The following is a 21,818-nucleotide window of genomic DNA, read 5'->3' as shown; positions in this document are numbered from 1 at the left end:
TACCGATCGTCTCAAAATTGCAGTCATTTATTTCACTCTACTTGTACCATCGAGAACAATTTTCGAAAACTTCAAAATTTGAATAAAGATTCGATTATTATTGATCGTTTCGAATTTGGAATCTATTGGTACTGAAGGAGATATTTTTTGTAACACTTACGCTAAATTCTTCCGAATCGGGCTAACGAAAGTGTTCAGTGTATATTCCATGCATTGAATCGAAGAGATTGTAAAAGATACGAATTACGCGAAGAAACTATATTAAATTGGGAAAGATTGAAGAAGACACAGATTATGCGGAGAACCTATACTAAATTGGAAAAGATTGAAAAAGATACAAATTATGTGAAATTTTCTCGATTTCCACTTTCTTACTGAGAATTCTATCCGAGCTCTCGAAACTTGTTCAAACGCACACAAATACGCGCACAATGACACAGTTTAGCTACTCTGGTGTACTCCTCGGGTCTTTTTCGACCCGTCGTGTCCTCGCAACGTATGTTTTCTCTGTAATTAAAACTATTATAAACGATGCGACTGGACGGTCCTGTATTTCCGTCCACCCTTTCGTTCTATTATAAAGTTAAAATATAAAAAGTTTCGCGATCGTTAATATGTATATAATTTCCCCTTGCATTTTCTAACTTCTTTCTCTCTCATTTTCTAAATGAGAATGTTAAGATAAATTGGTAACACGTTAATCGTAAATCTTTCAAAATGAATACGTATGTTATCACTTTCTATATTTATATCAGTCAACACGTACTGTATGCATAAACAGATAACTCAAGAGTGATTAGTATTCTCATGCGCAAGGCGATTCTAATTTTAACAAACAAACTTCGAGAGTTTGAAACAAGCGAGTTCGAAATCAGAATTTCTTGGATGCTTGAATATTTTGTATTATTTTCCCAACGTAAGATAAATATCGATTACGATATTGCATTATTTTGTACGATTTCTAAAGTCCCAAATGAAAGTTGAAATTAGTATTTGAAATTTTAGTAATATTGCTGCCTGATTATTTTCAAATCGTTTTACACCGAGCTACGCAATAGGCTAACGTATAAATCTTAACGTACGATCGTACAATCAACCAATAATATTTCACGTTCTTGATAACACAATTAACGTGTACGTTAGATTTGACGTCAGTCGTGATTTCAAACCGACGGACAATCAAATGGTAGATTTACAAGTGACATTCGCGTTATACAAGTAATTAAGCATTGTTGTGCTCTGGAATGCAAATACATCAAAGACATCCTTAAAACGGCATGAAAAATTGGACAAAAAACAAGTAACCCATTTCACAACGATCACGATCTTAGAAGAGAAATATGTGTTAACATTTTCTATGTTTTGGGTCACGGTCCCGTATTGCAGTCGCTGAAAATAATTTTAATCGTTGTTCATACGGTACAAAGATGGCGACCAGAATATTAATGTTCCGTAACTGTGCGCATTTTCTAATCAAGCATGTGGTTTTCTCGTAAAACGTGGCGATACGCTAGCATAAATTACCGTATTTGTGACTAAAAATAAATAATGGAAGAACCAAGTCTGGAAATAGGTGCAATCCAATTGCAAGACTCCACCATGATCGGTTTCCTCGAGTTTTGAGAACAAATGGGTAATTTGCTTACTGTGTCGTATTATGAGCAATTGTCAGTCGTATCACATAATTAAAGCTATTCTTATTTTGCATGTATGAAACGTGCTGTATAACTGTGTACACACAGAGCGTTCTACGGTAACTATTATATCATCGCGAAATTTTAGCCTTCCTTTGCACTCGTAAACAATTATATTACACAAAAGTTGGATCAATTTTCAGGGTGTGCAATTTAGACAAATTTCGTTCCTCTTACTTTCATCTTGTTCCAACGGAACAAAGAATTTGAATTTAGAAATTGTACGCCAAACATTGACAAGGTAAAATAGAGAAAAGGCTAATAGAGGTACAACGCAAGTAAACGTTAACAAAGTCGGAAATGTGTGCGGTACGGATACACACGTGATCAATTATTAACAAAGAAACAGTCGTGTTATTACGAGTGCACAAATGACTATTTGAGGTTATTACCCTTCACCGTCTTAATCTTGCTAAATGTTTAATCTGGAATTGGTGTTAGAAGTGTTACAATTGAGACTTCAAGTACTGTGCAAGTGACTTAGTTTTTTAACAACGTTAATCAAACAATTGCAGGGGTGGAAGTAGTATATAATTATTATGCTTCGTGTACACTTTCCAAAAATGTATTGCGTTACCTGAAACGTTTGTTTCGAGTGCAGGGAAAAATTTTGCAATTATTCAATAACACTGACAAGTTCCATCATATTTTCTTCCTTAATAAACTATGTATTGTTTGAAAATTCAATCAACGAAATACATTCTTTTCAGAGTTTCCTTCACAATATAGAAAACATTTTGGGTGAAAAGTTCACGGAATACGAATACTTCTCTAACTTACTCTACGGTGTACCACGTTATCATAAAGCATATTCTATAATATCCGTTTAGTGTGACTTTCAAAATTGTACATTACCATTAATGTTTAACCTCGTTTTATTAGTACCGTTCGATCAGCGGGAGCACGTCGTCATACGTGCTAAAATTCTATCCTTCATTTTGATCAGGCAGTGTTACTATTAACATTGCTTTCCTTGTCCTTCAGTGTTTTACTTTTTTCCTTAAATCTGCATAGTTAAGGCATAATTCACTTACACGCAAATCTCGTATTTTAAGTCGCTCGATAGAAAGAATACACGTGATGTATTCGAAGCAATTATTAATCACAGGAAAAGCTATTTGCATAGAAATGAACATACATGTGGATGAGGAAAGACCTGGTCAACGTAATAAGCTAAATCGCATTAACTTTGCTGCTATAATTTCAATGGCTGCAATCTGTAATTTAGCAATTTCCCTCTAAACAAAAAAGATCGCTGTATCTCTTTGCTTCGCTAAATAATTACGGAAGTATCAACGTTTTCATCGTACTCTTTTTCGATTAGATTACACGCCTATCGATCGGACATTGAGCGTTTACGCAATTTAAATATTTTGCATATACAGTAAACGATTGCTATGCAAATACGATTTAATATCCTTTAAAAATCGTTCGAGCATCGAGTTAAGAAATCAGTTTCGTTCCAAGAAGAATCGTCGAATGCCACTGTCGAGATTTCACTGGAAACAACGCAGAAGAGAAACACTCGACGGACACACAAAATTATTTTCCATTGCCGCTGCTTTCTTTTACAGGAACTAGATATTTACCCGTTTCCGGTACATGCACCGCGGTTTCTCATCCTGCTGCGATCGCGATGTAGAACAAACGCTATTTTAATGAAAGATCAAAGGTTTATAAGCTAATCTCGAGTACTTTCAAAAAAGAAACGCTGCTTTCTTTAGATCTCAAAACGCGAACGAGCATTGCAGTGTTATTAAATTATTATAATTTTGCTGCGAACGTTCGGAGTGCACATCGCGCATTACGTGCAGTAAACATTTTATGCAAATAAAATGGGGTAATGTTTGAATTTTAATCCAACGAAATAAGAAATCGACAATATTACACATGTTTCGTACAGATCTGGGACATTGCTTAAATTAATATTTATTCGATCGAATGAATTGGTTTTCGATGAAAAAGTTGCACAACCGTAACGTCGTACAGAAACAAATAAATATGCAACATTTTTACGCTTCGTCTATTATTTAAATAGAATTCCATTCTAACAATACGGACTTCTTCTTCCTGGTGCACCTAATAGATGAAACATGCTCTATTTGAACGATTAATAGTATGAATATATAACTAACCCAGATTCTTCAGATAGAAAATTATCAACTGTAAACAACTAATCTAGCCAATGAATAATCGTTCATTTGGTATCTATTACTTGGATAAAAGATTATCTATCACCATTTTGTAGTACATTGTGCCACATTTCTGTGAAAAATTAATCGTATGTACACACCATTACGCGCAACCGTTTTCTAATCTGTACGTACTTTTATTTCATTCCATTTCCATTACTAATCTTTCGCGTAATATTTTCCTTCCGATATACATACGTTCCAGTGTAGATTTTATGTACGTAAATAGATTTGTGAGGAAGTATATTTAAACTAGCAAAATATATAAAAATCATCAGAACGAACATACACGTTTGTGTATGGCCAATTATTAAAAGATATCAATTGGAGCGACACGTTCATTTTGGATTCGTTCGGTTAGATTGCACTTCTTCGATCAAGGATATACTGTTGCCTGATGAGACTGTGGTACCAAAACTGATTATGGGAGGGGACAGAGCCTCGGTTCCTGTGACGTGAGCACGGAGCAAAAGTAACGGGCACCGTGCTAGAGAGAACAGCACGCTGCGCTTTCAACGCAATGGATTCTTACCGGACCGACAGCATATACCGGGTGGCTCGGAATTACGGTCCCTTATTTTACACAACCTACAGCGAAAAAAAAATTTTTTTCGAAAAATTTAAGCCGATCGAAATTTGACTAAACATTTGACGAATATTGTCCCTTTCGAATTCGATATTTAGACACGATTTTTTGTTTAATGTAATTTTTCTTGAATATATATATTCGAAAGGAACTTATATATATTCGAATTTGAAAGGAACAATATTCGTCAAATGTTTACTCAAATTTCAAAAAAAAATATCGTGTCTAAATATCGAATTCGAAAAGAACAATATTCGTCAAATGTTTACTCAAATTTCAAAAAACAAATCGTGTCTAAATATCGAATTCGAAAGGAACAATATTCGTCAAATGTTTACTCAAATTTCGATCGGCTTAAATTTTTCGAAAAAAATTTATTATATATATATATCAATAACAGTGTCCAAGTTAATTAACGATAATCGAACTTTGAGAAGACACGTTTATTTTACCGAGGTATGTGAAAATTGAAAACCTCGAAACGTGTCCAAGATGGAATTGTTCATGTGTACACATATTTTTGTTTAATTGATTATACAATAATGTAAAATCTGTAAAAGAAAAACAACAGATAGATAGGAAAATAAGATTTGCCATTGAAGAGAACTATTGTATACAATTTTCATCGACTTAACGGTCTTTTTTGGTAATCGAAGTACTCTTGATAATTATTTTCTTGTTAGCGCTTTTAGTAATAGGGTAAAAGCATCGCAAATGTTACATAGATATACGTAAATTATCGTCTGGTTCGAAATTGTCAAAATCGAGTACTGTTGGATTAGTCGAGTACACTATAAATAAACGAATCTTTTTGAAAATGTAATATTACTCCGGCATCGATCCATATACACGTACATTCGTGAGAAATTCGTACGTATAAAGATCTGAATCGTGCACTTTGCAGTGTTATTTTCAGACACATTTTTATACGAAAACCCGTGCTACAAGTTGGTCATCAGTGATTAATCGCGCGATCAACTTGTTGCTGAATTTACATTTATAATCTGAACAAAATTACAGTTGTGAATATTTATACGCATAAATATTCATCCAGTTCTATTAAAATGTTTCTCGAAACACGAAACGATTATTCAAATCCTCGGTAGATATTGTATAAACTTTCGCGAAACTCGTTGAATATTACAATATTTTCAAATCGACACAACTATTTCTCTCGGCGGTAATGTTTTACCCTAGCCACTTAGAATACCATATTCGTGCATACCTGACAACTTTTTCCTGCGTGCAGTTTATTCTTTCTCCCGCCGTTTCTCCTAACCTACAATCTCGTTCTAAACAGCAAGTCGATAGCTTCGCTACGGTTTCGTTTCATCGTTAAGGTGTTGCGCAAATTGTCGATAACGATTCATTGAAGAAGAACGGTTAAAAATATAAAAAAAGTGTCTAACCGAAAGTAATAAAAGATTGCGAAAAACGAGGCACTCGTGGGTGAGGAAGGAGCGCGCAGGAATGTCAGGACACCGTGTAGGAAAGCGCGCGAAGTGGGGTGGCGCTGACTCGTGTGCGCGGCGTGCGTGTGCCTCGGGACGCGCAATGGCCGCCGTGACCCGACGTGCGGCGGTTCAGTGTCAATCGTCCTTAATTTTCCCGTTTTAATTCGCCGCTCCACGCCCACGAAAATGCGCGCTACCTCGACGTGCATACAGTCGACGAGGCTCTGCCACACGGTGTACTTCGACGACCGGCTCTTCTGCGCCCTCGGTAACGCGGTCTCCTCGTGGATGTTTCTACCGTCGCCGAGAACCGTTGTGGACGTTGACACGCGACCAACCGTGTCGAAAGAGTGTCCGTCGCGTTCGTATCCTGCGAATAATCGGCAAAAAAAAACGGGCCAGTGAACATGAATTTCGAACGTGTACCCCCGTCGGGCAGCTTTCGTATCTCGTGAAAGTGGCCCCTCGCGGATCGCGTTCCCGACGTCCGATTTTCGTCCGCGAGAACAGTCTGCGCCGAGAGGAAGTGCCAATTGACGGTTTAATGTACGCGTTAACGCAGGAAGCATTGTGCGCGAGTGATCGCGCGTGTTCCGAGCTAAAGACGATTTTCTGAGTGTCTCCGTTACGAGGTGAGAATCACTGGCCGAAGCAACAAGTGGTCGCCGAGTGTACGAGGGATGAGAGAAGCTCGCAGTCAACTTTGAACCACGCTTCAGCGACGTGTGCCTACTGTGTGCGCGGCGCGGAAAAAAGGCGGTCGACAGCCAGGGTTCAAAGGGCAAGTATAATACTGGGATGCTTGCCGCGGGGCGTGTGCTGCACGAACATAGTACCGATATTTCAGAGGATCGCAGAGATTCAACAACTGCACGTTGAATATCGGACTAGTTTTCTTTTCGAAGTTTTTGCGCGACAAGAATGTTATTGTTAAGCTACCGTGGAATAAGGAACTGCGTTCCGCTGGCGTGGTACAGAATAGGCGCAGACTGTGTTACACGGTTATTCGTGATTAGTATTAAAGAAAAGTAATTAAGGGAGAATTGAAACGTGTCCATGTTCAAGCAACACTATTCGTTGCTACGTAGAGACGTTTGTTCTGACACGTTTCCTCTTAAACACAGCAAGGTTTCTCATTTTAATGCGCGTTATGTTCTCGGTTCTTGAGGAAAAATCGTTTCGAGGCTGACGTTCGTAGTTCCATGACTAACCGGCTGGCATGCCGAGAGCTGATTTATTCGAATAACCTGCATAATGGACACGGATCGTGGACGTAATTATATCGAGGATGGTAGGCATAAAGTAATGAAGTATACTCTCACTCTGCGTACGCGAGTGCGTATGTATGTAGCTAGGAAGTACACGTATCGAACTTTCCATCAGCGAATTTACATATGTTTGAAAAAAGGTGTATAACTGACATTTAATTGTGACACACCACACCTCGGTGCCGTAAATACGCAAAACCTGATCGGAATATCTTGGAAAACGGCTCATATTCGTTTTTAAACGAGATCACGTTGCGCGGGAAATATGAAAAGTAAATCCTGATAACTAGTTTGACGACAATGAGAGAGCGAAAGGAGCATGGACAGTGGAAAATTTATGATACATATTTAAGAAATAACAACAATCGACGATAACGAATTCGTTATTATTTTAGGTTACTATAAAAGGATTATACCACACGATATTTTTTATTCTTTCTTAACTGCTTTACGCGTCCTGATTTTTCCGTATCTTTCTTTCTTGTATCTCGTTTTCTTTTCCTTTACTCGTAAAAATACTTTTGTTATTCGTATTTCGTTTAGTCCCTTTATCATCGTGTACTTTTCTTACTTCGTTTAATCTCACAAACGATGTGTGGTAAATTTCAAAGACGAAAACTGTAATGTTGCACTCGAATTATTTTTTTTCTATAATTCATTTAATTAATTTGTATCGCGTTTCATTGGCAGCTGGATAAAAATTAATCGATTAGGTTCAGGGATTTACGAGAATGTAAAATACTAGTACTGTTGTATTGTTATCCAGTATAATAGATAGAGTGTCTTAAGCGAAACAGAACATTGAATTGTTTTATTAATATAAATACAGTTATTTCCTTTTCCTCGGATGGTGGTTTTCTAGACTATACTCATTATTATTTAATATTATGCATTGCATACACTGTCGGCTATATGTATATGTGAACGACAATAAATTTTTCGTTTCTGACTTTATGGTTACAAATTGTTGCATTTCCCTTTAAAAAATTAATACAGGCTTACTATCAATCTGAATGCAGTTATAATTTCGCAAAACTATTTTAAACCAACCAGGATATTATTTTAATATTTCGCGAACGATTATTGGTGTAATAAATTATCTTACGTAATCAAATATTTATTTCAGGAATTTATATGCTCGGTTGTTTGGACGAGCAAATTATTTTTTTTCTGAATTATTTCGTTACTGTATTTCCAACCAAATAATTTTCTATCGTTTTTTTTTTATTCGAAACAACGCCTTTCGTCATGCTCTCATAAATAATGTATCTTACGCAGAACAGTTACTTTTCTTAAATTTTTCACTAATAACAATCGTGAAATAATATAAACGATGTATTATTTGTAACATTCGTATTCATTTTGTAATTTAAATAACGTTTGTTTAAGTCACATAATTTAGAAAATATACCCGCTAATATATTTTTCTGCTTTTATAACACAAAATTAGGTTACTTATAAATAACCACGTTTTTCTACCAGTTCCTAATGACAATTCTGCGAGACTTTCAGATATACAAAACAGATATATGAATAATGTCATTAACGTTAACAACATTGGTTCAATGTTACAATATCGGTTGAATTCATAAATTTCTTTTAAAAAGTGTCTTGCAACTCTCGTATTTTGCAACAATGAGTATTTTTTTGGAGAAATTGTTAGAAAATCGAGATTCTAACAAGTGATGCCCTCGTAATATTAAACTAAAAAGACAACACCGAATCGTGAAACTTTCGGGCCATTGAAACGTGATAACGAATATTATTTTATTGCACAGTTAGTTACAAACACGATCGTTTTCCGTTTGTATTAAAAATTGCTCGTAAAGTGAAGTTTTCACAGGAACGCCAATGTCTAACAATAATAATGTATTGACCTCGATGAGTAGCATAATTATCACTTATTATAATTCATCAAATGAATATTTCACACTTTTTCGATATCTATGATTGTCTTACAATGTACTTTTATATTAGATAAATATGTAATCAGTATTAATAAGATGCAATTGTTTGATGAATATTTGTTAAACGTGGAAAATGTACAGTGCTTCTCATTTGTACGACAGTGTGCATCGTTGAGTGTCACGTGCAACAAATAAGAACTAGTGAATAGATAAACGCAATTATTTTGCCATTATCAATCGCACGTATATGCGTCAGCTTAGACTGCACATCTTGGTATTCGACTTCGTTGACGTAATAATGAAAATTATCAAGCAAGATCTTTTCTCTTGTTCTATTTTTGCTTCCTGGTCGTCATTTGTGCATCTAATACGCGAAACAGCATTAAGGCGCGATGTAACAATTGACTTATCGTTTGCAAATTGAAATAGCAAAAATTGCAATGGATTTGTCAACGACGAAACAAATTACGACAAACAGTATTAAATAACACCTTAGAATAAATATTTAACTGGAAAATTATCCAGATAAAATTCTCTCATTCGAATAATCATTATTTGTCAACCGTAAATAAAAGTTTGTCTAGATTAATTTTAACCGGGTAAACAATGCTTTAACTAAATTTTTGTCCGTGTATAATAATGCTACACCCATCCACGTTATTCAAATGTATATTTATCCAGATAAAACATTATTCGTTTCAAGATTCTCTTCATCGTCGGTTGTACAGTTATTTTTTGTGTTCACCAGCTTTATTTCGTTCGCCTAGTAACACCTTAGAGATCGTTAATTCAAATAAATATGGTAATACATAGCCAATACACGGATTGCTCCACTGACTAGATCGTAAGTAATTTTCTAAGTATCTATGAAAAATAACTGTACGAGTTTTTGTTTCTGAATATCATCGACTGAAATACTTCGCTATAGTACGTAGCAAACAAAGTTTGCATATAGAAAGTTGCACAATTTTAAACGGAACAGTAGGTGAATTCTTACACACATTTAGTAATACGAGACCTGGACGGTAATTATTGAAACAGATAAGGGAAAGCAACATTTTCCGTGAGCACGATTCAGGAAAAGTAACCTTACGTTGTATCAAGATCGAATAAATTATTTCGAATTATTTAAGCCAACGGTTCTAAACAGAATGATAGATAAACGTGAATTTAAAACGTATCGAGACGGTTGCGACACAACAATGCGAAGTAACATCTTTAGTTTAGAGTTCAACAGCACTTGCTCTCCGGGCTACGCGTGGGCAAAGAAAACCAAGTTACGAACGATTAGAATAGAAACGTCAGAGATGATTTCGTACGGCGATTGTTTCGAAATTAAAGAAAACGCATAGTCATCGTATGGAAAATTGACTCGACGAATCGAGTTCGAATGGTGATTCGTGAAAAAATGATTCGCTACCGTTCGAACAGGCTGTATTCGCTCGTGCAGGCCCGATATCGTTGCCATCGATTGAAAAATAGAATTTCTCCACGAATTATCCATCGTATTAATACGTTAATTGCATTCTCGATTATCAAGTGGAACACACCGCGCGTTCTAGATATTATCGCGCGGAATGTTATTCACGCGCAAGACGGTGCTACAAGCTTCTAACTAAACTTGTTATTCGCAGGTCGAAACGTCGAATCTAGCAATTAGACGCGCTGACGGTGGAACGATCGTCGGTGATTCGCCGAGCCGTGAACAACTTAACAGAAGGAGCCAACGCGAAATGTTACTTTCGTTTTTCGTGGGGAAATCGCGTTTGACCGAGCAACGATTGCAGGAATCGTAGGAAAAGTGTTGCAAGCCTGTGGCTGCGATCCGTTGGAACGACGAACCTGGAAGAACAAAATTGAGCAAAGTCTCTGGAAGCAACAACGAAGTCACGGGCAACATCGTTAACGACCGAATGAGAGGACAACCCGATCATCCAGATCAAAGAACAAGCATTCGTCTTGAAGATTATCTATAGGTTGAACAGAACCGAGTGATAGTTTCTTGGAAAATTGTCATAAATCATAGGTTCCAGATGATATCGAATAAGAGAATAATCTAAACATCGAGCTCAAAGAACAAGCATTCATCTTGAAGATTGTCTATAGGTTGAACAGAACCGAGTGATAGTTTCTTGGAAAATTGTCATAAATCGAGTAACAAGACCTAGTTCTAAAGGATACTGAATAAGAGAAGAACTTAAACATCGAGTTCAAAGAATAAGTATTCATCTTGAAGATTGTCTATAGGTTGAAAAGAACCGAGTGATAGTTTCTTGGAAAATTGTCATAAATCGAGTAACAAGGCCGAGTTCTAAAGGATACTGAATAAGAGAAGAACTTAAACATCGAGCTCAAAGAATAAGTATTCATCTTGAAGATTGTCTATAGATTGAAAAGAACCGAGTGATAGTTTCTTGGAAAATTGTCATGAATCATAAGTTCTAGATGATATCGAATAATAGAAGAACCTAAACATCGAGCTCAAAGAATAAGTATTCATCTTGAAGATTGTCTATAGGTTGAAAAGAACCGATTGATAGTTTCTTGGAAAATTGTCCTAAATCGTAAGTTCTAGATGATATCGAATAAGAGAAGAACCTAAACATCGAGCTCAAAGAACAAGCATTCATCTTGAAGATTATCTATAGGTTGAAAAGAACCGAATGATAGTTTCTTGGAAAATTGTCATAAATCGAGTAACAAGACTGAGTTCTAAAGGATACTGATGTTGCGAATCGTTCACTGTACGAGCAACATGGCGAGCAAGGAACATTCGGATTTGGACGAAGAGAAACGCGAATACAGTGTCGTTGTTACTATACTCGACGAATGAGACGTCGTCGTTATTCGCGAAGAGGAACGAATCGAGTCGAGCTCTAGAACTATTTAGAAACAAAGGCTTGCAGAGGAACGAAGCGTAGAATATTCTCGTCATCGATGAACATCTTCGTCACCTGTATGTGTTTCACGGTGAGAAGGAGTGTCGGATAACGGGTACGCGAAATTTTGAACCAACGGAATACCTTCAGATCGATCGAGCTTTATGAGCGCTAAAGGTTGCGAGTTGTTATTTAAAATATGGCTACGGAGGGAGAAGAAGCGGTACCAGGGGCACCTTGGTACACGAAGTTTTTCGAGTACTGGAGAAACAGAAACCGAGTGGGTCCGGGGAAAGTGGAGCTTCCAGAGTGCGATTTTTTCATCGTCGGACCGCGTCGTACCCTAAGGATCCTGAAACCGAGCCTGAAGCGCGGCTGGTATTACGAGAACACCAACGAGAGACCGGAATCGATCATCGACAATTTCTTCACCCGTTGGTCCAGGAGGCCCCATCCGTCCGGTAATTGTAGATGCTCGTTCCGGCAGTCGCGTCGACTGAGCACCGCCGAGGAGCAAATCATATCCGCGGAATTGAACAGAATACGAACCAGCCTCTGCGAGGCCGAGAGGACCGAGTCCGCGATCGAGGAACTCGAGCAGAGGGTGTCGGTGAATTTGCAGAAACTCCAAGCGTCCGAGAGTCAAGCAACGAACGTCGAAACGACCGAACAACAAACGGACGAGCAAACGATCAAAAACAAAATCGTGAAGGACCTGGAGAAATATATAAACGTGTTGCTGGAGGAGATACTCGACGACACGGTGAAGTACATCGCTGGCACCGAGGACGGTCTCGTCAAGGATGGAACGATATCCAAAAGATCTAGGGACTCGCCGACATCGCGGTTAAGATCGAGCCTCGATAACGTTGTCTCGAACACGGTTAAACTGGAAACCGAGGAAGAAGGTTCATCCGGGAACGAGGAATCGTTCAACATCAGCTTCTCGTTCCGGCCGGATGGTATCGAGAAGAACGAGAAGGAATCGGAGCGTGACAACGAAATTCTCAGCAACGAGGGATACGTGAACCGTGGTTTCATCGGGTCGACGAACGATCCGGATTCCTTGGACTTCTACCTGAGACGATCGGTTGGCACGGAAGTCACCCTCGAGCAGTTGGATTGCACCGATTCGGGTATAAACAGCGTCGAGACGATCGAGTTCCAGCCGGATCAGGAGCCAAGCCTGGAGCAGTCGCTGCTGAGGATCATCGACGAGAAACTCGGTAGAACGCCCCTGAGGAACAGTTGGGAGGATCTGAGCAGCACAGGTGGCCAGCCGACAAAGAGAACGGACGAGACGGTGGTTCCGAGAAGTGGCGAGCAGCTGAGCAACGATGGTGCCCAGGGGAGATCGGAGGTCATCGGGAAGAATGATGCGGAAAGCGGCGAGCCGCGGGATCCGAGCGTTCAAACCGCCGTAGGAATCGATATCTCGACGGATAATCTCGAGGGCAGAGTGGCCGCGGTGGATCTCAAGGAGCTGGAGGAAATTGTTAACGAGCCCAGTTTCGAGAATCTGCGGCTGGAATTCAAGGACAACGGCGACGAGTCCACCAGGCCCAAAAAGGGTAAAGTGATGTCGCGGCTGCGGGAAAAGTTCTGCGCGAATCCGGCCGCGTCCGACGAATCTTTGGAAAAGAGCAACTGGAACGAGAAGGAGGCCACGTTCATCGAGCTGGACGATTACAGGAAGATCTGGCCGGACATCGATGAAACGCCGAACGAGCAGACTCCCTGTGACTTGGTAACGTTGCGTAGGAACAGGAAACCGATGATCGTCTTCTTACACGGTTTCGGATCTTCCGCGGAAATCTTCGAGCATCAGCTGGAGTATTTCTCCGCACTTGGTTATCCATGCATCGCACCCGACATGCTCGGTCACGGCATGAGCTCTGCACCCAGTCGATCCAGGGATTATCACTTCAACAAGCTGCTGAAGGATCTGGACTCCGTGCTGTGCCATTACGCGTTCAAACCTGGACAGAAGTGCGTCCTGGTCGCGCATAATTACGGGTAAATATTTTTACTTACAATAATTTTCCTTTTACATTGTATATATTTCTATTTACAATATTTTCTTTCTTGGAAATGTTTTTACTTGCGATATTCTTCCTACTGTGTTTTTACTTGTAATATTTCCATATTGGAAATATTTTTACTTACAATACCTTTTGCATTGTGAATATTTCTATTTACAATATTTTCTTTCTTGGAAATGTTTTTACTTGCGATATTCTTCCTACTGTATTTTTACTTGCAATACTTTCCATATTGTAAATATTTTTACTTACAACACTCTTTACTTTGAATATATTTTTATTTACAATATTTTCCATATTGTAATATTCTTCATATTGCAAGTATTTTTACTCGCAATATTTTCCATATGGTTAATATTTTTACTTGCAATATTTTTTATATTGGAAATATTTTTACTTTCAATATGTTTTATATTGGAAATATTTTTACTTACAATATTTTTAATATTGGAAATATTTTTACTTCCAATATTCTTCATATTGTAAGTATTCTTATTCACAATATTTTTTATATTGAAAACATTTTTACTCTCAATACGTTCCATATTGTAAATATTCTTCCTCGCAATATTTTTTATATTGGAAATATTTTTACTTGCAACAGTAGCGATATAAATATTTTTTACACACTAGATATTTTTACACTATTTTTATCTTGCATTTCACTTTACCGTATTTCAAGTTCTCCCTCGTTTTATCATATTTCACATTTTACAAGCACTGTTACCCGACCGGATTACGGGAAGGGCTCACGATTTATCGGTCGTTCTTGGTACTTTTCTCGAGCTTTATCTCTATCTCTAGTTGCGTTAATTCCAAGTTCTCGGTAAAGATACAATTTTAACGCATTTTTCCACACAAACGAATGTCGTTTACTCGGTTACTTGTTCATCTCTCTGTATGTTCGCGAGAGTATCTTCGAAAGATCGACGAAGTTCTCTCGAAGAAAGCGATTACGCACGATTGAATAAAATTTGGACAAAATCGTGTTTCGGTTTATTTTCATCGGGGAAACTTTGTCAATCTATCGATAATACTCTCACGGATATAGAACGATGTACAAATTTAAATTTTCCTTAGAACATGAAATTCAATTCCGCGTAAAAATCGTTAACACAAATTTTCGATATTCAACTATATTAAAAACGCACTGGGTTTACTTACCGAATTATAGTAACTGCACGAAAGAATAAATTGGAGAAATGGTTGTTAATGTATAATAAATAATACTGACCAACTTAGTATACATATTTGTCTTATTAGTAACCAAAATTTGTCTCGTAAATCCTACGAGAGAGAACATATTTGAATAATTCTTCGAATGAAACACAATGATTTAAATCAATTTTCAAAAATTGCGATAAATTTGCAGTTAGGAATACGTTATCGACCATCTTCTTCTCTTAATGATAATCTTCTAACATTTGTTCTGTATGAAACCAACTGTCGTGACAAATTGAACGATACAAGAAGAAATAATGTTCATTGTCACACGAGGACGTCAATGAAAGATAATAAGATACGATTACAAGATATAATATATTGTAAGTGAGGTTAACTAACGCTTAAGATTCTACGGCACCTTTCGAATCACGTTTTTGTACGATATAAAATAATTGTAATTTTTTTCCATTGAAAATATTCCATCTACTTTTGGAGTAGAAGTACTTTTTCCTTCTTTACTTTTTCTAACATCACGCATTTGCGAAACAAGTGTCGAGTATTAATGACACGAAAGACTTATGTAAGTAATTCACCGCTGTAATTCGTTATTTCTATTTTTAATCTTCAATTGGATGGATGAAATACTTGTTACATAAGTGATAGGACTATGTCGAAGCAAACGAAACAGACACTTATGTCAATGTTAAATTACCACGAAACTCTCAACCGTAAATCATCTCAAACCCTTATGAATCTTTTAATTACAGTACATAGGTACGGATATTCCTTAAAAAAAAATTTTTTAATGATTCAATGTATAATCTGAATCGTTACTGTGCCAATGTTGCGATTTGTAAGAAACTGACTTATTTCTCGATTCTTTTTAACGAATATTTTGTAAATTACAAAGATTTCAAGTATTATCTAGTGAGAGATTTTAATTATTACGAAGAAGGATTTTTAAGAAAAATTATATCGAGGTTGTACATTGTAAAATCGACGCGAGGAATTTGAACGTGTTGTTTATTGGTATTTCAGCTTGGTTGCAGTAGTGCATTGAAAGTGGAAGATTAAAAGTTATAAATAAAAATTGCAATCGATCGGAGAGTACAGTTTGAAAAATCGTTGCAATTCATTTGACTTACCTCCTCGACTTACCAGCTTGGATAATTGTTTCACTCTTGTTTCATATTATTTTGTATTCTCAGTGCGTATTAATTAACAATGTAGTTACGCGTTAAATGCACGACACGTTGCAATTCAACGCGTGTCTCTGAATAGCAGACAATTGTCGCGTGCATTCACATGATACGAATAAAATTGTTTCATGGTCGAAACCGTCAGCCATGCTTTTATAACATTTTAAGTATTCCAAAGAAGTTACAGATCCAAGTCCTCCAATATCAATACCAACGTATTGTAAAGATACACGAAGTGAAAACAGAATTTTAACAAAAACAAAAAGATCTTAATAAATACACTATTATATACTCGCAAAAATATTTGTAAGTCAACGATCGAGAAAAACGTATTATGTTTTGTGTACGGTTTCTGATCAACAATATTGCAAAAACGTTTGATTTATTCTCCGAATATTTTAGTAACATCAAAATTAGCTACTTATTCATTTTTCCCCTAGTTTTCAAACATTCGTATATAATAAATAAAATGTTTCAACTAAAATCTGTAGTGTAATGTAGCATTTGTAGGTTTGCAGGAAGCATTGAGAAAAATATTAATCAATTCTTTTTTATCGGTTACAATTTAGTTATTTCGAATGAAAATTAAAAATCTATAGTAAAAAATACTTGGAATAAAAATTTAATAGTTTTCTATGTTTGATAAAATTATGAAATTAAATGAGTAAACATTTTTTGTTCCTATAGAAAAGAATCCCTCACTGTCGTTATTTGAAAACATTTTGAACTTTCTATCGTGTTGGAAAATATGTACGCAATTTCATTATAAAAGCGTGTTAAACTTATCGGATAAAGCAATAATTGCACCGTTGCACTTCGAACGATGTAATTAACATATTAATAATATTTGCTGGAGTGATCTGCACCGTTTGCTCTAGAAAGTTTTTACACTATGAAATTACTGTGTAATGACACTCCTGCAACGGAATGATTATCGACCACGGACGTAAATTGTTATATACGTATGGTACAAAATTCCAGAATACTATTGTCTTTGTGTGTACATATATATCGTAGGCTATATGAAATCAAGGAATGACATAAACAAACATGCCATTGATAAGAAGATTATTTGCACTCGATTGTTACATAATTGTCATTTGATGTCGTTCGATGAAAATATACTTGATAAAAATAATAATTCGATAACTGATGTATCGTTAGGTTTAACATTCTGGTATAATAAGATTGCGTATATATTTCTTCCGTGTCGATAACTAATAGAGAAGCTCAAAATGATTCGTCATAAACTATCTACTTCATGAAAGGTACACTTCATGAAAAGGTGTTACTTTCAACATTTATTATAAAAGAAAAGAAAATTACGCGATACACAGTGCGAAAAAATTGCACAAAAATTGATCGAGTTACAATATTTGAAAATAGAATTTCCCCGAAACTAACAATTTCGCTTAGTGTTTCTTCTTGAGAATTCGTTCGCAAGAATGTCTCGTGAAATGTTACAATTTCTTGTTTCTCATTTCTCGAGAAACAAAGTCCGTTATCACAAATCGTATTAATTTTCTAAAAATATAACAGTAATGGTGATTCTCCTGTAAATAAAGAATTCGTTCTCAAGAATGTTTTGTGAAATGTTGCAATTTCTTGTTTCTCATTTCTCGAGAAACAAAGTCCGTTATCACAAATCGTATTAATTTTCTAAAAATATAACAGTAATGGTGATTCTCCTGTAAATAAAGAATTCGTTCTCAAGAATGTTTTGTGAAATGTTACAATTTCTTGTTTCTCATTTCTCGAGAAACAAAATCCGTTATCACAAATCGTATTAATTTTCTAAAAATATAACAGTAATGGTGATTCTCCTGTAAATAAAGAATTCGTTCTCAAGAATGTTTCGTGAAATGTTACAATTTCTTGTTTCTCATTTCTCGAGAAACAAAGTCCGTTGTCACAAATCGTATTAATTTTCTAAAAATATAACAGTAATGGTGATTTCCCTGTAAATAAAGATTTCTAGATCCTCGAACTGAACAGGTACTATTAAACAAACAATTAGAATTAGCAATTACAGATAGCCTACGATGAATCAGCGTTCATTCTAAAAAAGACGAGTTCCGGATTCAAAAAAGGAATTGTATATTTTCGAATCCGATAGAGAGAGGACAAATTTACAAAAACTTCCGAATGTTCTACGTACGATTAACCCAACGTCGACATAAAATGAAAGAAATTTGTCCAAAGCTACAAATTTCGTTGCAAAAGAAAGAAGTAGATTGCCCGACACCATATTGAATACATTGTATCTAAAAAAAAACAAAAAACCCCTATCTTGAATCTAAAAACCGATATTTTATTTCGCAAAGTAGTTCACCGAGTAAATAAATTTATGAATCAATTTTCTCGAGAGTTCTAAAAAGTTTGGACCCGATTTCTCGAGAAATGAAAAGTATCGAGAAATCAGGCACGTATATTCGTTCGAGGTGAGCACGTTTCGTTACGTTCGAGCTGTTGTAACAACCCTTGAATTTTACGCGTGCAGTTTATTCGCCATTTGTTTAATTGCGTTCGGCCGAGCAGAATAAGCGTCCCCAGTGATGCGTAGGACCATTCTCGTTACCATTACAGAAATTATTTATTTAGCCGTGTAGGAAGTTGGCCGCAATCGCGTAACTTATCTCCGGGCATTTAAAAGCATCTGGTGTATCGTAATTGCAGGGTGCACGCGAGACTGTGCCTTATCGGATATCTGAAGATTACAAATTCCTTGACGTTTGAATCGTTGCGCACCCGTGCGATTACTTGCACGCGTTTAGCCGACAAAACGGGTAATGGGCGAACCTGAGAGAGCATTAATCCACGTTCCTGAAGTTCCTTGGATTCGTTAGGGTGATCGATTCATTTTTACCGCCCTTAGAAACGAACGATGGTATCGGTCGCTCCTCTTCCACGTTCTCTCATTTTGCCACCGAAACGAGGATCGCGTTAGCGTGATTAAAAATTCCATTTCGACGCACAATTTCACGCAAGATTCCAACTTTGCTTTCTGGATATACGCAACGAGTTCTTGGAAACAGAGGAAACGGATAAACGTGATAAATCACGTTCATTGGTTAATACACTGTGTCGTTCTTGGTACTTGGTTATTCTCTGATTGTTATCATTGTCACTCGCGCGAAAGATTCGCTTTTGAAAGTTTTCTTACACCGTACAGTACGAAAGTTATTCACTTATACTCGACTTGTGTTTTGTTCGATGCTATTTTGAAACGAGTAAAATATCAATGTCGCGTCGATCGTGATTTCTATGTTACGAAATATTTAAATTTCGGTTTAGATTAGTATCGTTGATATACATGTTTCGTTCTTGCTACGAATCTCGGTTTATTCTCGATTGGACTGTCGTGAATTTATTTTCGGTTTGGGCGAAAAACTTTGTATCTTTTGGTATGAAATTTAAATATATATAGTATCAGAAGGTATAAAATCTAAGTATACATAATATCAGAAGATAGAAAATCTAAATATATTACCAAAAGGTAGAAAATCTAAATATAATATCAGAAAATATAAAATTTAAATATATATAGTATCAGAAGGTATAAAATCTAAGTATACATAATATCAGAAGATATAAAATCTAAATATATTACCAAAAGGTACAAAATCTAAATATAATATCAGAAGATATAAAATATAAATATGTATAATATCAGAAGCTTTAAAATCTAAATATAATATTCGAAGGTATAAAATATAAATATATATAATACCAGAAGCTTTATAATCTAAGTGTACATAATATCAGAAGATAGAAAATCTAAATATATTACCAAAAGGTACAAAATCTAAATATAATATCAGATGATATAAAATATAAATATATATAATATCAGAAGCTTTAAAATCTAAATATACGTAATATCAGAAGATATAAAATGTAAATATACATAATATCGGACGATATAGAATCTAAATATACATAATATCGGAAGATATAAAAGATTTTATATCTTGTACGAGTTACATGGAATGTAATCATATCGGAAGATTTAGTAGAAAAGATCAATCGATCGGAGTCGTTGAAAATAACGTGATTTCGAACGAAACGAAATAGATCGCATGAAAACACTTTGCATCAAACATTTTCAAGCACAGACATTCTCTATTTCTCTTAAGGTAACACCCTCGAACAAGTTTCTAACTCACGGATCGGAAGAACCTTCTAAAGCTGGTTTCAGTTCGAATACACTGCGGCGTTGCTTTTGTTTAACGTTACCGTTAATTAATGCAGGTCGAAGCGTGAAAGAATCTGCATTGCAAACACCCCGACGTTATTGCACGTTTCTCGATTTACGCACATCGATACACCGCTGAAAGTAAACGATGGTCATCGATGGTTTATCATCGCATTTGCATTTTTACGCAACGAAGCGTTACCGAGGCTCGATGTATCAAAGGAAACGAGGAAAAAGCTTGCAACATATGGCGTGTATCGCATGTATCTTATCTGTGCATTATCTACCGATCTGAAAAGAAGTCCGTGCAGATTCACGAATCTACCCAAAGAGGTGTCGCAAAATTTACAAGAGCGTTTTTCATCTAAGAGAAACAAGATTCTAACGAATATATACATGGGCCCTCGAACGCGCCATTGTGTAAACAACAGCTTTAAATTATTACGTTACTTTATAGTAATCAACGCTTCCTGTTGATTTCTAATTGTATTGCACACATCGTTCATCTATACAATTTCTGAAGAATCTCTAACAATGAGAGAATGTTGAACGAGCTTGTTAACGAGATCTCTTGGCATAAATTCTAGTAGCTCCTCAATTTCGAAATTGTTACGCTCAATACTCGATACAATAATTTGAAAATTTACAGTCGATGCAAGTTTCGTTCCATCTTCCCATGGATGTTCCTACGAATTCAAAATATAAACTCTTTTACTCGAATTTATCATCGTGTTTGACGATTCTCGTACAAATACTAGATTGTCCAATAAGTTTCGTCGTTTTCTCTATTGTAAACAAATACAATACATTGACACTTCAATTTCGAACTGTACATATATGAACGAGTCGACAGATCTGTACACGTTCGTCGAAAAATAGTATCGTCTTGAAAAAAATCAAACGACGAACCTAATTGCTCCATTTTTTATCGAGCAACTTATCGTGTCTATACAGTAGCACCTGTTTATTTATCCAAGACACAGTACATTCGTACGTTTTGCAACAACCCTTTTGGAATCACCCTGTATAAGTTTAGGAATCTCTCAACGAAGTAAGTTTCATTGTTTTCTTCATTATAAACAAATACAATACCATGACAATTCAACTTCGAACGACTGTAAATATACAAACGAGTCGACAGATCTGCACACGTTCATCGAACGATAGTATCTTTTTGAAAAAAAATTAAACGACTAATAGCTTCATTTCTTATCGAACGACAAAATTTATCGAGCAAC

The 21,818-nt window shown here is 36.2% G+C and overlaps 1 protein-coding gene across 3 annotated transcripts in view; it reads left to right on the top strand.

Annotated features, from left to right (window-relative positions):
• Window positions 1–6,046: 6,046 nt before the first annotated feature.
• Window positions 6,047–21,818, top strand: part of LOC143150869 (uncharacterized) — a 19,552-nt gene continuing 3,780 nt past the window's right edge. For 2 of the 3 annotated variants that reach the window (XM_076319409.1, XM_076319407.1), the window contains exons 1-2: window positions 6,047–7,217; window positions 10,736–13,996. In XM_076319409.1, coding sequence (XP_076175524.1) covers window positions 12,180–13,996 — 1,817 coding nt within the window. In that variant the 5' untranslated portion in view covers window positions 6,047–7,217; window positions 10,736–12,179. The remainder of the gene's footprint in view (window positions 7,218–10,735; window positions 13,997–21,818) is intronic. The other variant, XM_076319408.1, reaches the window with a different exon arrangement.

This window comes from Ptiloglossa arizonensis, chromosome 9 (genome assembly GCF_051014685.1).
Source record: "Ptiloglossa arizonensis isolate GNS036 chromosome 9, iyPtiAriz1_principal, whole genome shotgun sequence".
Taxonomy (NCBI): Eukaryota; Metazoa; Arthropoda; class Insecta; order Hymenoptera; family Colletidae; genus Ptiloglossa; species Ptiloglossa arizonensis.
Note: the sequence above shows the minus strand (reverse complement) of the source record. Positions and strands in the feature narration are given on the sequence as shown.